Source organism: Emys orbicularis, chromosome 1, assembly GCF_028017835.1.
Source record: "Emys orbicularis isolate rEmyOrb1 chromosome 1, rEmyOrb1.hap1, whole genome shotgun sequence".
In the NCBI taxonomy this organism is placed as follows: Eukaryota; Metazoa; Chordata; order Testudines; family Emydidae; genus Emys; species Emys orbicularis.
Window position 1 is genome coordinate 108728545 of NC_088683.1, and position 16855 is coordinate 108745399.

Consider the following 16855-nt stretch of genomic DNA (forward strand, 5'->3'; position numbering starts at 1 on the left):
CTACACCAAATGCTCTCAAGTTCTTTTCAAAGATGTTGATTAATTTTATCAGGTTCTTTTAGGTTGCAATGTAGTATGCATTGATTGCATTTGCTACAAAATATCCAGGGACCATAACACAATAACTGAGCAATTTTACAAATAGTAAATTTTTGAACAGAGAAAAGTTATGTAAATTTTTGAACAGAGAAAAGTTATGCAAATTCCCTTCACGCATCACTTTTCATCAATGAGCCTTAAGTGTTTGAATCTGGTGGCCTGGTGACCCAGTAGGTTAATGTACTAACCTTTTGCTCTTACTTAGATCATATGTTCAAGGACTCTGTTCATCTTTATGTTTCGGTAGCTTTGCTGCTAAATCAAAACAACTCAACTGACAACTCAGTGATTTTCAGAGGGCAGGCTAACAGACAGGTAATGGTACTAAAAACCAGGATTCAGGCTTTAGTACCCCAATCACATCGCCAAACTCATCTATTTTATCCTCACCCATAACAATTTTACATTCAACAACACTTTGTCCAAATCATGGGAACAACCATGGATACTGGGATAGCTCCCCAATATGCCAATTTCTTCATGGGCCACCTTGAGGAAGAATTTCTGGACAAATGCACCATGAAACCAATGATATACCTGGGATACACTGATGATATTTTCATCCTCTGGGCAGACGACCTAAACTCCCTTACTCCACAACTTTAACCACCACCACCCACCCATTAAACCTTCTCTAGAACACTCCCACACTAACATCAACTTCCTGGACACCACGATTAGCTTCAACAATGGAACCCTACAGACAACTATATACATAAACCCACGGGTCATCAGACCTACTTTCACAGATCCAGTAACCACCACAAACACACCAAGAAATCTGTTGTCTACAGCCAGGCACTCAGATACCACAGAACACGTTTTGAGGAGAAATTCCAGGATATAGACCTTAACACACTTAAAACCGCCTTCACCAAACAAGAACACTCCACCAGAGAAGTAGATCACATCATGGAATGGGCCACCCATATACCCCGAGAGAACCTGCTTCACTATAGAAATAAAACCCCCTCCAACTGTACATCCCCAGTTGTCATCTATTACCCCACATTGGAACCCATATGGGGCATCATTAAACAGTTAAAACCCACACTCAATGGAGACCACATCCTGAAAGAAATCTTTCCTGAACCCTGTCTTATGGCCTCAAACATAGCCCCAATCTCTCCAAGCTCATCATCAGAAGCAAGCTCCCCAGAGACCAGGACACACCAACTCAAAGCAGCACCAGACCCTGCCAGAACAGATACAAAGTCTGCAGACATATCTCCACTGCTACAATGATCAACACCCTCCACAACACACCTTTCAAGATCCTACACATATGCCTAGCACAACATGTAGTATACCTCACCCTGTGCACTAAATGACCCAATATCAACTACATAGGTGAAATAAGACAATCACTACATTCTCGAATGAACTCACACAGAAAAATGCTAAAAGACAAAAATACCATATCATCTGTGGGTGAACAGTTATCACAAAAAGATCATTCTATATCTGACCTCTCAGTCATCATCCTCAAAGGAAACCTGCACACCTTCAAAAGACGAGCCTGGGAGCTTAAATTCATGAGTTTGCTAGAAACTAAAAAAACCACGGACTGAATAGAGACATTGGATTTATGGCTTATTACAACAATCTATAACCCATTAAATCTCTCCCCCTTTCCCTCCCTCCCCTCCCCCAGCTTTCGCTCCCTATGACTGGAGAGGTGTTAACAGGCCACTTCACTGAATGTTCCCTTGAAAATGTGTTTTAACTACTTATGCTAAACAATCTGTTCCACCTTGTATTTAGCTGTGACACTCTTGAGTACATTTCCCAGCCCTGAAGAAGAGCTCTGTGTAAGCTCGAAAGCTTGTCTCTTTCATCAACAGAAGTTGGTCCAATAAAAGATATTACTTCACTCACCTTGTCTCTCTAGGATACAGGTATGTGTTAGAAAAACTGGGAAGATACTGGTGTTAGTAGTAGTTTGCATAGTGCTGGCCAGCATTATGCCTAGTTCGAAACAATGTATTTGTCCTGCATTTTCATAAATGTTAAAATTCAGCCTCCAAAATGTCAAAGGATACAGACAAAAAAATTCAAGACAATCATATTGTAGAAAATTATTGGAGGTTCAAGGAGAATGTTAAGGGTGATACATGTGGGGCAATAGACCATTTCTGAGATTCAAAGCAGCATCTGGTAATTTCAAATTCAGTTTATTGCAAGAACCACATCCTCCAATGCCAGAAACATTATTCCCATTGTAAGTGATACAAGAAAGCAAACATTTAAAACAACATTTCCAATACTTGAGATGTCTTACAAGAGTTGTTACTGGCTTTTCAGGATCATCACTCTGGGGTGTTGCTAGCAATAACAAGTTCAGGAATTGATCTTAAAACTAATTGTTAGTGGCAGTGTGCTTGTGTGGAGAAGTGGGGATAGGATTGTCAAGAGAGATTCAATATTATTTGTGAAGGGATTGCCTGATTTTTCCCAGCTCTGACTGGTAAAAACTCTTCTCTTGTTAGTTAGGATTTATGAAGATTTAAGCAGATCAACAAGGATTTATTTAGAACAATAACATTTGTGTGTTTTACGAGCTCAGTGGCATGTATTGAGAAAGCTGATCAACTCCACTGTTATTGATCAAACTTATATTGATACTTACATCAATATTGACAGGCTCTATTGTATTGATGTGCACATTGGGTGCTGAAGACGAGCGGTCTCGTTGCCCAAATTGATTCCGATGGTCTTCATCTGCTGGTCGGAAGGGCTGTGGGATTGGAATGGATTTTGAAGGAGAAGGACTAGGGAGAATTGGTGGTCTGAGAAACAAAGTCAAGGAAAAAGAGGATTTAGGGGTACAAATGGCTTCACATATTCTATAGTGGGTGTGGCAAATCCTTTTCTTTTCAATTACGATATATATAAAAAGATCATTTCTTTAGTAGGCCAGTATAAAGACCCAATCAAAACCAATTTATATTTAACTGTCTATACTCCCCTAGGATTAATTGTAACTAATCCCTTCTGTGTGAACTCCCTAATTACAAAACAGTGAAACAGAATGTTCTGGGGTTAAAGCATAAACAATCTTTACTGCATCTAGTTACCTGTGTTAATCCCTTTATGCTGGGAATCAATGAGGTCAGATGTGCATTGCAGAGAATGGGCTGCTCCACAGTTTCTTATACTAAGGGGCAAATGTGGTACCCCTTTCGTAACGGTAACCCAATGAGAATTAAAGGTGATGTACTACACCAGTGACCTGCGTTTGAATGATCTCGCAGAATAAAGTGCATATAAGAATAGGATTGCTGCGCAGTAGAGATGGACTGAAAACTATAAGTTAGCAAAGGTAACAATGTTACGGCTGTCATTGTAATTGGAATTATTAGTATCAAACTAAAAATAAAAATACTAACTTTTAACCTCTGTCTTCAGCAAATCACTTAGAACAATTAAATATTTTTAAACATTACTTATAAATATTACAATAACTGAATTGGAGAGCTTTGACCTGAAACATACAGTTCAGAATATAAAGACCAGTTTTTGAGGAAAAGTAGCTATTGCAGGTCATTAAAATGCCACTAAAACCTTAACCTTTGATTTGTGGAGTCCTGTGCATTTACTTAACAGAGAAAGTATCTACATGTGCCTATCCTTTTTATTAGTAAAAAGGCAAGATGTCACTTATCTTGGTACTCTGGTTAAGGGTAGTAAATCAATATTTGTCTATTATTCAATTCAAGGTCAATCATTGCTGGGTCTGTTGGTAAGATTTAATAGATTTAGGCAAAAAGTCAATGAAAAATGCTTGCTTTTCTTCTTCAAAGGTAACTTTACACTTACAGCACACCTGATAGCAGGTAACAGTCAATTTGAACAAATTGCAAATATGTCTTCTCATAACAGAGCAGTCCTCTCGTCTGGAGACTCATAGATGAGTTAACCACATCCACAAAGGCTAGGCTAGGGAAGGGCTTTAGAAGTGGAGGCAAAGGACAAAGCAGCATGCAGAACCAACAAAGTTCTATCATGTCCCCTTTAACTAAATTCTTTCTAATCTTTTGTTCACTGATCTTTAGGGGCAACAGCACCCTCAACAGAGACAGTGGTCTTTTTTTATTTTTAACCCAAGGAGGATACCTTGAAGTCTAACTTATGGGCAGAGCCATATTTATCCAATTCTTCATTAGAGATTTTACATAGTTTAGCATAGGCCCTGGAAATAGATGGCTTCTTTCAACTAAATTATTGTGCACTCACTACCCTTCTCCAAAAAGCTAAGCACTGGGGAAGCACAATCTGTCTTGATTTTCTTTTCCTTCTGGGGAACATTTGCAAGGGAATAAGGGACCCTGAGTTTTCCCATCTAGGATAGCCTGCATCATTTACTTTTAAGACAGTGGTACTCCGACCTCAGTGGTTCAGGAGTCAAATTAGAACTCAACATTAGCCAAAAGAGCCACAGTGTAGGTGTGCTTGTCTCCCTGAGCTGCTGATTAGAGAACTTTGGTAGCAGTGTCCATTTGGCCCGCACGTGCACTGTACTCCCCACTGTGCTCTGCCATGGGGCTAACCAGAGCTGCATGGGCAAACCCCCCTTAGTTTCTTCTCTATTGCAGAGTCCCTGACAAGAACTCTGAAGTAGAGGGGAGGATGGTGGGTCGTGGAACACCCCTAAGGATATGCATCTCAAAGAACCATCGTTACTGCACAAGGTGAGTAACTTCCTCTTCTTCTTCAAGTAGTATCCCTATGGGTGCTCTGCTGTGGCTCATGAGCAGTATCCCAATGGAGGGCTGGGGTTTTGGAGGTGCATCTGTTATGGATGATAATACTGCAGCACCAAAGTTGGCATCAGAAGCCGAGTCACCTGTAACTGCATAGTGTTCTGCCAAGGTATGTACAAACACCCAGGTGGCTGGTCTACAGATTTCCAAAATAGGGACATTCTTGAGGAAGGAAACTGAGGTGGAAATTGACCTGGTGGAATGGGTACAGATTTCAGAGGGACGAATGATCTTGTAAATCTCATAGCATCATTTAATGCAGTTCGAGACGCATTTTGAGAGTCTCTGTGCAGATATTGCTGTACCTTTTGATGAGTCTGCAATGGAAAGGAAGAGCTTAGGAGATTTCCTAAAGGTCTTTGTCCTGTCCAGGTAAAAGGCCAGAGTCCTTCTAACCATGTGTAGTACAGCCTCCCTGTTATCCCAGTAAGGCTTAGGGTAAAAAGTTGGGAGGTGAATCAGTTGATTCATGTGAAAAACCAAAATCACCTTGGGGATGAACTTCAGGTGCGGTCTGAGAGTAACCTTGTCTCGAAAGAATACTGTATAAGGGGGGTGAGCCATCAGTGCTGATATCTCCCCTATTCTCCTTGCCAAGGCGATTGCCACCAAGAATGCTGTCTTCATTGACAGGTATGTGAGCAAACAAGTGGCCATGGGTTCAAAGGGCGGCCTAGTTAGGCTCTTAAGTAGTCTAAGTTCTAGGTCCCATATTAGGGTGGGACGCCTGGGTTAGGGAATAAGGTTTACTATACCCTTGAGGAATCATTTTGTAGTTGGATGCGAGAACCTGGGTATCCCTCTATTTGTTGATGAAAGGCTGCTAGGTGTACTTTCAGTGAACTAAGAGATAGTCCTGATTTCCATTTAGAGAGTAGCAGATGTCGGGGAAATTTGCTTGGAATTACATCAAATCTGAAACCCGGTCCACTTTTGCAGGTACATATGACGAGTAGCCGATTTCCTACTGTGTAGTAACACTTTCTGTAGCTTCTCAGAGCAGGATCTTTCTATGCGCTAAACCATGAAGGAGCCAGGCGTTGAGACGGAGTATCTGCAGGTTGGGGTGGGGAGTGTGTCTTTCGTTCTGCAAGAGGAGGTATGGAGTGGGTTGAAGAGGGGTTGGCAAACACCTTGCCAGCTGTGACAGGTAAAGGTACCACAGCTGTCTCGGCCAGGTGGGAGCAATCAGTATGACGTTTGCTCTCTCTGTGTATTTTTAACAGGAATTTTAATAATAGAGGGATGTATAGAAGGCCCTTATCCCACGAGAGAAGGAGAGCATCCCCTAAGGAGTGTTGTCCGAGGCCTGCCCTGGAGCAGTAGGATGGACATTTCTTGTTCAGACAAATAAGTCTACGGTCTGTGTCCCCCACCATCTGAATATGTTGTGTAGTACTTCTGAGTTCATCTCCCATTCGTGGTCATGTGGGAACCTGTGGCTGAGACTGTCTGCTGTTGCGTTCTGTACTCCTGGAAGGTACAACACTGATATTGTGACACTGTGGGAAAGGCACCAGGTTCCATAGCTTTAGTGCTTTTGTGCAAAGGGAGGGTAATCTGGTGCCCCTCTTGTTTATGTAATGTAGTACATGCATGCTATGTTGTCTGTTATGACCCTGTATGTGTACTTCTGATTAGCGGAAGGAAGTGAGCGCATCTGACCGCTCTGAGTTCAAAGAGGTTGATGTGAAGAGACATCTCCATGGACGACCACTTGTCCTGTGTCGTGAGGTTGTTGAGATGTGCGCACTACCCTATGAGGGATGCTTCAGTGGTGAGTAGTAATGATGGGGAAGTTTCTGAGAAGGGGATCCCTGTGCAGACATTTGTTGGGTCCTTCCACTAGTCCAGGGAGTGTTTGACTTTGGTGGGTAGCGACAGAGGTTTGTCTAGTCTGTCTCTGTTCGGCCTGTAAACCGAGCAGAACCACACCTGGAGACACTTCATGTGAAGCCTGGCATGAGTTATCAGGGACCTGCTTGCAGACATATGCCCCAGAAGTTGAAGGCAGTGTCTGGCTGATATTAGAGGGCTGGTTTGTACTGAATCTATGAGTGTGGACAAGTTGTGGAACCTGTGCTGTGGAAGGAGCATCCTCGCCTGTGATGAGTCAAGATTGGCTCTTATAAATTCTAGGCACTGTACCAGGGCTAACGTCGATTTTTGGACATTGATCTGTAGGGCCAAATCCGTGAACAACTCCACAGTTGTTTGGGTGATCTGAAGAGCCTCGTCGAAGGAGAGGATTCTGAGGAGACAATTGTCCAGGTAGGGGTAGATCATGATCCCCTTACCACTACGGAGAGGACCTTGGAGAATACTCTCACAGCCGATGAGCAACCAAAGGGGAATACTCTGTACTGGTGATGATCCTGGTCCAGAGTAAATCTGAGGAATTGTCCGTCAGAAGGTAAGATTGATATGTGAAAATAGGCATCCTGTAGGTTGAGGGCCGAGAACAAAATCTCCCTGTTCCAAAGATGGAATAATCACTGCTAGTGTGACCATCTTGAATTTTTGAGCCTTGACAAATTTGTTCAGTGCTCGGAGGTCCAGTATGGGGTCTCCAACCTCCCTTCTTGGTATCAGGAAATAAAAAGAGTAAAAACCTTTGCCTCATAGGTGCTGAGTCACAGGTTCTATGGCTCCTAAGCGGAGAAGGTGATCTATTTCTTGTAAAAACAGACTCTTGTGAGAAGGGTCTCTGAAGAGGGATGGGAAAGGGTGTTGCGGGAGGGGGAAGGGAGATAAAATAGATTGTATACCCAAATGGATGCGACAGGTTGGCTAGCTGGAGTTGGTGTTGAGGGGAGTGGTCTCTCGGCGCCCTAATCAAGGCATCAAAACTAATGTTTTGAGGCGGATGGTTGTGAAGAGGAAGACTGAGGGTCTGACGGTTTGCATTTTGAAAATCTGGATTTTTTTCCTCTGAGGCTCATAGTAGCACTGAGTTGGAAAGTGTGCTGTGTGGGATTTATGTTGAGGTTCAAGACTAAATTTTCTTTTTTATCAAGTATATAAATCCCTAATGACCGAGGAGTAGCCCTGGAATCTTTGAGAGTATGGAGGGACACGTCAGCCTTCTCGGCAAACAATTTGTTGCCCTCAAAGGGAAGCTGGACAGGTGCAACCATGATGCTCGCCACATAACAGCTGTGGAGATGGATTGGGCTGTTGTCTTGGCTGCATCAAGCACTGACTGCAGTGCTGTCTTGGCCACCAGTTGTCCTTCGTTAACAATGGCATGAAACTGTTCCTGGTGTGATTCTGGGAGCTGATCAATACATGTGTTGAGCTTGGAGTAACTGATGTAATTATATTTTGCTGTCAGGGCCTGATAATTTGCAATTCCAAATTACAGTGTGGTGGACGAACAGGCCTTTCTCCAAATAGGTCGAGACGCTTCCAGTCACTGTTATAAGGGGTAGACTTCACCTGGTGTGGATGACCTAGGGAGTTCACTGCATCCACAACAATTGAATTAGGGAGGGGATGGGGAAAAAATTCCGTATCCTTAGCCACGACATAATATTTCTTATCAGCCCGTTTGCAGGTAGGCATGACCAATGATTGAGTTTGCCATCTAAGCTTGGATTGGTCCAGAAGGACCTCGTTGATGGGGAGAGTTATTCTGGAGGAAGAGGAGGAGCGCAAGATGTCCAGGAGTTTATGATGGGTGTCTTTTACCTCCTCAAGAGGTATCTGCAAAGTGTCTGCCACCTATTTTGCCAAATCTTGAAATAGCCTGAAGAGTCTGCTAGAGACAGCAGAGGAGGCATCACTGCCTTGCCTAGAGAGAAGGAAGAGATGTTGGTCTGTAGTGTGACCTCCTCTTCTTTCATGATCCCTTCAGGAGGTTCAGAGGTTCTGGATACTGTGGCTGAGGGAGAGCGCCTCAAAGGTTCATGATGTGCCACACTAGATGTTCGGGAGGCCTGGAGTCTGTATGCCATCCAGGGATCCCAGTAGGGCCACTAGGGCAGTGGAAAGGGTCTCTTCATGGTTAGGCTCATGGTTGGCCATACCACAGGGGTTGAGGCGCAGATGAAGGGTATGACTGTGGGGGCCAAGGTTGGTAGCGGACATTATAAGGAGCATGGTTCTCCTCACTATCTGAGTCTCCACCAGAGAATGGAAGTGCATGACATGGTACCGGTGGAGACTCCCGTGTTCAAAGTAAACTCAGTATTGGGGCCCCGGTACTAAGCAGGGGAGACTCTGGTACCTCAGATACCCGTGAGATCCTCTGAGTGTCTGTACTCTTATGGTGCTGTCATACTCAGTACCAACGGTGGTTGTCAGTGCTGGGTCCATGGCACCGAGGCAGCTGGCAATCTGGGCCATACCGAGTGCTCTGAGGCTGGATGTCATATCGTTGACGGTGCCAATGGTAATGCCCATTCACGGAGGTGGTACAGCCTCTGTCCTTGCCTTTCCTTGTCAGTACTGTTGCTTCGGTGCCTATGCCCATCAGGTCCTTAGGTGCATCAACAGTACCTGCCACACCAGACCCTCATGCGCTATGGCCACACCAGACCCTCAGGAGCATGTTCGGATGGCCTCGGTGCAGTTGGTACCGATGATACCCAACGTGACAGAGATCTTTTTCTGCTATCCCTAGTCTCACTCTGGGGACCCATGGCTCTCTTTTTTGAAACCTTTTGTGAGGGATCCGTGGCTGTTTTCTTCTACTCATAGTCCTTAGATGTCAAGGGCTGTGGGGAAGATTCACACCACGTGGGTGACTCCTGGCACAGGTCCGGGGAAGACTGAAGGGCTGCTTCCATAAGGAGGAGTTTTAGTCTCAGTTCTCAGTCCTTCCGAGATTTGGATTTTAATTGTTGGCAGACACCACACTTTTGGGAAATGTGGCTTTCCTCGAGGCAATGGATGCAGCGGGAATGTCTGTCCACTACTGGGATGGTCTCTTTGCACAAGAGGCACCTCTTAAACCCCAGGGAATTGGGCATACCCTGCACTGGGGTAGTCCCCAGACAAAGGGGAAAAAACTAGAAGAACTCTACTACTAAGAATGGGATTAACTATTTGAATTCTAATAGAGATAACGATCCAATGAACGGACTGCCAATGGCTTCATCTCTAGCCAGAGGCAGTTGAGAAGGAACTGAGGCAGTTGAGAAGGTTTCACCTGTGCAGTGCTGGTTAGCCTTGTGGCAGAGCACAATGGGAAACAGCACATGTGCGGGCCTAATGCACACTGCTACCAAAGTTCTCTTATCAGCAGCGCAGGGATGCAAGCACACCTACAGTGCAGCACCCATAGAGACAATACTTGAAGAAGAAGGGATAGTCCATTGTCCTTTGGGGTATGACCTTACCTGTGTGTGGGGTTCAGCTGCAGCTCTAAACCCCAGCCTACAATATGGGTACAAAGTGCAGATAAGGAGGGGAAGAGAGAAGCAGCAGCAGGTGGGAGAGAAGGGAGAGCTGCTAACAAAATCCAAGGAACAGTAGCCTAAATCAGAGAGCAAATAAAAGGAAGTATTTCTTCACACAACGCACAGTCAACCTGTGGAACTCCTTGCCAGAGGATGTTGTGAAGGCCAAGACCATAACAGGGTTCAAAAAAGAGCTAGATAAATTCATGGAGGATAGGTCCATCAATGGCTATTAGCCAGGATGGGCAGGAATGGTGTCCCTAGCCTCTGTTTGCCAGAAGCTGGGAATGAGTGACGGGGGATGGATCACTTGATGATTACCTGTTCTGTTCATTCCCTCTGGGGCACCGGGTACTGGCCACTGTCAGAAGACAGGATATGGGGCTAGATGGACCTTTGGTCTGACCCAATCGGGCTATTTTTATGTTCTTATGAGAAGCGCTGTTTACTGTGGCACAGATGCAGCAAACTGGTGCTGTGATGCACTTCCAGGACTCATAAAGGAGGGGAGTAGTTTATGTGCCAAATTCTGAAAGTCTGCTGCTTCTCTGATGTTTGTGGCTGTGGTTAACTCTCAGTTTCCAGGCTATATGAGAAGAGAGTTCTTTCTGGGCATACTGGGAGGTTTGTCACATTATCCAGCACAGCATCTTCTCAGGCCCATATACATATATTCCAGTCTTCCACTGTGGAGGCCTTTAAATCAGTCATATATAAAATATTAATGGCCTACATGGCAAATGCCTGGCACATCCCTACCCCTTAAAAGACATTACTTTAACTCCTATAACAATTGAAAACAGACTCTGTATTTCTACAGCGTGTTTGTGCTAGAAGGGAGGATGAAGTCCTGTTTTGATTCCTATTTTACTGACATCAACCTGCAGGAATTTCTGTTAGAGAGAAAAGTAACGTTCAATCTCCCAAGAAAGGAGAGCATGCCTAAGCTATTGCACTAATGAGACAGTCTAAGATTTAATCTTTTGCCCACTGTCACAAATAGCAACATTCCCATTGACTTCAAGTGATGCAAGTTCGAGGTCACTGGGAATAGGAATGCAGCTTGGATATATGCCTGCAAATGACAATTAATATTTCATAGATCTTACAGAACCACAACTCCTCCCCCCCCACACACACAATGTCCTCAAAATATCTAGATGCCTGAAACATTTTTTTAAATATATAATTGTCTTTTAAAATTCTATTCCCCTTACAAATACCAAAGATGAATTGTCTATGTTTCCTTACACCCACCAACGTGACTTTTCATGTGCTTAAGGCTTTGTCTACCCAGGAAAGGTTTTCTGACATAGTTTTTCCCTCACTATAGTTACACAGATACAATAAAAGTGAAAGAGTGTATCCAACATTGCTTTGTCTAAAGTGGCTTAGGCCACTTCGCTTGTGAGAAGCAGCATCCACACAGAACTATGATTTTTCAAAATAAGCGCCGTTTTCTGGGCTGGTATCTCAGGGTACAATTTTCTGGCGCTAGGCTCAGTGCATTATAAGTTATTTGTCATGGTAGATTGTGAGATACCTACTGGAATTCTGGGACTTGGGTCAAACTCCCATGATTCCTTTCACTGTATGCCATAATTAGCCTGTTTTTCACTAGCCAGCACCATTTTTTCGAAGTTTCAAACAAATTTTCAAACTACAGCCAGCCAGGATGCTGAGCACCTTGATCCTGACCATTATTAGGGTTGCCAAGTGTCTGGTTTTCTGGTCAAAAAGGGGACCTGGCAGCATCCCGTCAAATGTATTGACCATACTCCAAAAGTCCTGTTACCGTGGACGGGAAGCTGGGCAGAGGCACCAGGTCATCAACCTGCCTGCCAGCCCCTATCCAGCCAGGGCCACCTCCTACCTGCATCTCGTGGGCAGGCAAGTAGCAGACTCCGCATCAGGCTGAAACTCCCGTCCCAGCCCTGGAGCAGAAGGAGGTGGAGAGGACCAAGCAATGAGGAAAAGGGAGGGGGGAGAGCGGGGGCAGGGCCTCAGGGGAAGACGCAGGGCAGGGGTAGAGCCTCAGGGGGTCCAGTTTTTAGAAATAAGTTGGCACAACTAATTAACACAAACAGGGCACTCCAGATGTATTGGCAATCAAGCAGGTGGCTTTGAAGGAGATGGAAGATCGCTAGAGCCCTGTGTTTTTCACAAATATGAAATAACACGAAATAAAACAAATAATGTATAAAAGAAAAGAAAATGAAAAAACTCAGCCCGTAGCGGTGGCCCCTGTCCACAGGGTACGGCCTGGCTCCCCATTCAGGGCACATGGTCGCATCACCCAGAGTAGGGAGCCAAGTTCAGACCCTGTAAGGCAAGAGCTGCTGCTGTGGGGTGAGTGCAGGGCAGACTTGCCCAGGGCTTCCCACTGCCTGAGGGCAAGAACCCCCTTTCCCCTTAAGCCAGACTTGACCCCTCTCCCTCCATGTGGATAAAATGGATACCACAAACAATGCCGGGCAGATACTACTAGAGAAGGAGCAGCTACTTCTGCACAATATTTTCTGGGACAGGCTTTACTCAGTGCAACATTACTTGTGGCCCCAGCCAGTCAGCACCTACCGGTGGGCTGGGACAGTGCTGCAAACTTTCAGGACGCAGAAGGGCACTTTCCTAGAAATCTGTGTAGAACTCAATCTGGAGTTGCAATGCTGGACCTCCACAATGAGTGTCCCCCCTTAACATGGAGAAGTATGTGGCCACTGCCATATGGAAGGTCACCACCTCCAATTGTACCAGTCAGTAGCTAACCAGTTTGGTGTGGCTAAATGGACAGTAGAGAGACTTTTGGAACACTATGAATAGCCGGAAAGGATACCTCAACCAAATGTCCCTGTGGTCCAGGGAACTAGGTCACAGGTGCAATGTGCTATTTCAGAGCAGGGTGCAGGTGAGGAAAATACACGTAATGTACTGAATGAAATGAATACAAAGTAATGTATACAGTTTGTGAATTAACTTTATTAGGAATGCATATTGGTAGGAAGAGCTGGCTGAAAAACTTCATTGATACAAGTGCAATGGTAAACAAAACTATTGATTTAACACATAAGAAAATTCTTTTTAAATTTGCACTAAAAGGTATAGAGGGAATATATGTTTCTTAAGATAGGGACTCAAAAATGTGTAGGTGGGGATCGCTGGCGTTCTCTCCTTGTCTTGGGGGTTGAATGGGGTGGGGAACTGTCTCTCTCTTGCAGTTGGGGAATGAAAGGGGGCTCCTAGTACACTGTGATCTTAATAGGCGGCAGCGCAGGATTAGGTTAGAGTGTTACACAGGAATATAGCGTAACACTGTTCTCCAGCAAACTTGTCTCCTTCTGCATCATGTCCAACATGTCCCTTTCTCTGGTCAGTCAGTCCATGTGCTCTCTTGACAACTCCTCAGCATATGCTCTGTTGTCCTCTCTCTCATTCCTATCCTGCAGCACACATCTTTCGCTCCGTTCCCTGGGTTTTTTGCCCTCTGCTGGGACTCATTCATGAGGTCACCAAACATCTTCTTTATTTTCTCTCTCTACCCTTAGAGGATTGCCAGGAACTCAGCTATTGGTAACACCCCATTCGATGTGGGCTGTGCCATGCCACAGACTAGGAGAACAGAGAAACCATACACATAGTTACTATACCAATATAATAGCCACCATGCCAAAAATGACAAAATGTTACTTCTCTCCAAATTTTCTCAATTTTGGAATTCCATTCCCTTGAGTTCTTCCCAGCCTGGGGTACGCTTGGATATAATACTTTTTTGACATTATTTGCCCTCTAGTGAGGTTCCCTGAAATATGGTGTAGTAGCACCCTTTAAATTAAAACTATCCTTACATTTTGTGTATGTGTGTTTGCTTGTCTGGGGATGGGGGAATGGAAGGCATGTGTGTTCCCATGAGACAGGCTAATTGTTTGCAGAACCCTGCAGCCTGCCCTTACATTGGTGGGTATTACTCTGAGGCATGTTCAGAAAGCAAAGGACAACCAGGAAGATATGTAGCATCGTTATTTGTTATTGGTCACTGAACTGTTGCGGGAGTGAAGCATTACCTACATGAGTCTCTCTGGGAAGGCAGCAATATCTTGTAATGTGTGTGTCAAACTATATCACTATCTTTGCTTAAAAGTCTTATTTCTAATTCTAAACCATCTGATCAGCATAAAGCACACTACAAAATAAACAGAATTTTGCAGCTGTGATGCATGTCCTGTACTGGCTTTACCAATGCAATGTACTGCAATAAATGAGTGCTTTGTGAAAAGCTTATATGCCTTTTATAATGCCTGCCACCACATATGCCTTCAAGTCTATGTAATATGAAATGCCTAAAAGAACCTCTAGTGGTCAATTTATCTTGTTTACCTTCACATATATGAAAAAGCTCAAGGCAATGACTAAACTATGGTCTTACATGAATTTTCTACTACTTCTTGCTTTTTCTTTCCCTACATTGGAAGCAATTTGTTTTTACATTTTTCTCTCTGCTATCTAGTCACCACGTTGTGTAGTGCCATATGGGTGGTAGTAGGTGGGGGCAGAGGTGGTTGAGGGATAGAGAAATTTAACATCAAGCAGCATGGGGAAGAGGTGGTGTGGTGTGTTTTGGTCTATGGGCGTGGGATTAAATATTTTGCATGGGGAGAAAAGCTACTTTTAACAATTTGTATTTTCAGCTTGTGTTTCCAGCTTCCATGCTGTTGGGACCAGAGAAAAGCTGAGTAAGCCAAGGAGTAAAGGTGCTGCAAAGAGATGGACACGTCTGCCATCGTTATAGCAACATCCACTAGACATGGCATCGCACAGCCAGCACCCAGAAGAAAGGTTTCCAAATCCCCCTTAGCAGGCACTAACGGGATGGATAATAGTAATACAGCACTCAGTACTTACTGGATGAGATCCCTCTGCAGCATTCTCACTCTAGCTCTCTGGCAGGGTCCCTGGGGGTGTGTCAAGCTGGGTCTCTGTTAAAGAGATCTTGGCTGCACAGGGGAAATCCCTCCTGGTCAGGTGTCCATGGTTGCCTGTGTAGTTTCCAAAGGTGTGTCTGTTTTATTACGGACCATGGCTCAGCTGTCAACATATACCGGGGTTCTGTGGTGGCCTCTTGGGCAAAAATCCAGTCCAGCTCTTCAAAGCATACATATGTGATGGGAGCATTAACGGAGGTCTTGTTTTTATCTTTAGCATCTTTAGTAATTCTGAATCAGCTGCTTGCTTTGGCACAGCACTGGCTCGTGTCCCAGGAGTACCCCTTCTCCTGCATTTGCTCTGCTAGCTGCTGGTGAATCTTGGCATTCCGGTGATTACTGGACAGATGAGAGTAAACATATTCTTCTCTCCACAGGGCAAGGCAGTACAGCATTCCCTGATGGGAACATGCAGAAGTACAGAGCACGGTGGCTTGAAAGGATTTGGTGTGTGTGAATTTATCACAAGCTGGCATCGCAAACAGATGGATATGGATATATGTCAGTGTTTAAACAGAGGGGGGACATCCAGTCAAGAGGACCCCAAAGCACAGGTAGCCAGGCAGGCCAATGTAGATGTGAAGTAATGTGCAGGTAGGGATGGTAGTGGGAGGACTACCTGAAGCAATGTTGTTCATCTGAAATGGAGATGTGTCCATACAAACCATACACTTCCATAACTCACTCTGAAATAAAGTTATGTTGCTTCAAAGCAAATTATTTACAGCTGGATAAGATGCAAAATAAAGCAAAAAGAGAGAACTTGTGTGTGGATGCAAAGCAATTTATACTGAAAAAACCTAAAGATATATCAAAAAACTTTCCAGTTTAGACCAGGCCTACATTACCACTATAGGCAAAAAAGTACAACTAAGGTCCCTATCCTGCAAACATTTATGCATATGCTTCACTTTAAACATGTGACTAGTTCCCATTGAAATCAGTGGTACTACTGGTGAACTTAAAGTTGAGCACATGTGTGAGTATTAGCAGGATGGGGACCTAATTACGCAGGTGAGCGAAGAGGCTCTGAAGCAGTATTCTGAATACATCAAGGCAAACAGTACTAAAATGTCAAGTCATTAAGCAGCAGGAGTAAGGTCCTACCCAATAGAATCTGATGGGGGCACTGAGGAGTACGATCCAGATGCTTGGGTGGTCTCTCCTAAGGAGGCCTCCTCCTGCGATATTGGGTGGTGTTCAAAGAACTTGGAGACAAACAGCAAACTGTGAGGCAAGAACAAAAACAAAACAAAAACAAACCTAACTTGTGCAAAACCCAGAAGGTTCACAACATAATATGCACAGAAGAAAAAAAAAGTCACGTATCAAATTCTAAATTTTAGAATAGAGAATGCACTGGCAGACTACCCTGTACATTTTCACAAGTTGTTAGTTAACTGCAAGGGAGCAAGAGTTAGTGCCTTGAACACTATTTTGTCTAAAGTTATTTTGACCTTTGAGTGCTAGAAATTGTAAAAACCTAGTTTCTAAGTAGTGTAAAAGCAGGCAACTTATACCTTCGTGTTAAATCACAGTAATTTATAAAGAAGACTGTGATGTAACCTTATATGGACGGTGGTAGTATAATATTAAAAAGGGACTTTCAAATGGG

At 44.1% G+C, this 16855-nt stretch overlaps 1 protein-coding gene across 5 annotated transcripts in view; it reads right to left on the minus strand.

Moving 5' to 3' along the window:
- Positions 1–16855, minus strand: part of BRAF (B-Raf proto-oncogene, serine/threonine kinase) — a 119423-nt gene that overhangs the window by 26626 nt on the left and 75942 nt on the right. For all 5 annotated transcript variants that reach the window (XM_065397596.1, XM_065397595.1, XM_065397593.1 and 2 more), the window contains 2 exons: positions 16348–16467; positions 2729–2888 (listed from right to left, as the gene is read on the minus strand). In XM_065397596.1, coding sequence (XP_065253668.1) covers positions 2729–2888; positions 16348–16467 — 280 coding nt within the window. The remainder of the gene's footprint in view (positions 1–2728; positions 2889–16347; positions 16468–16855) is intronic.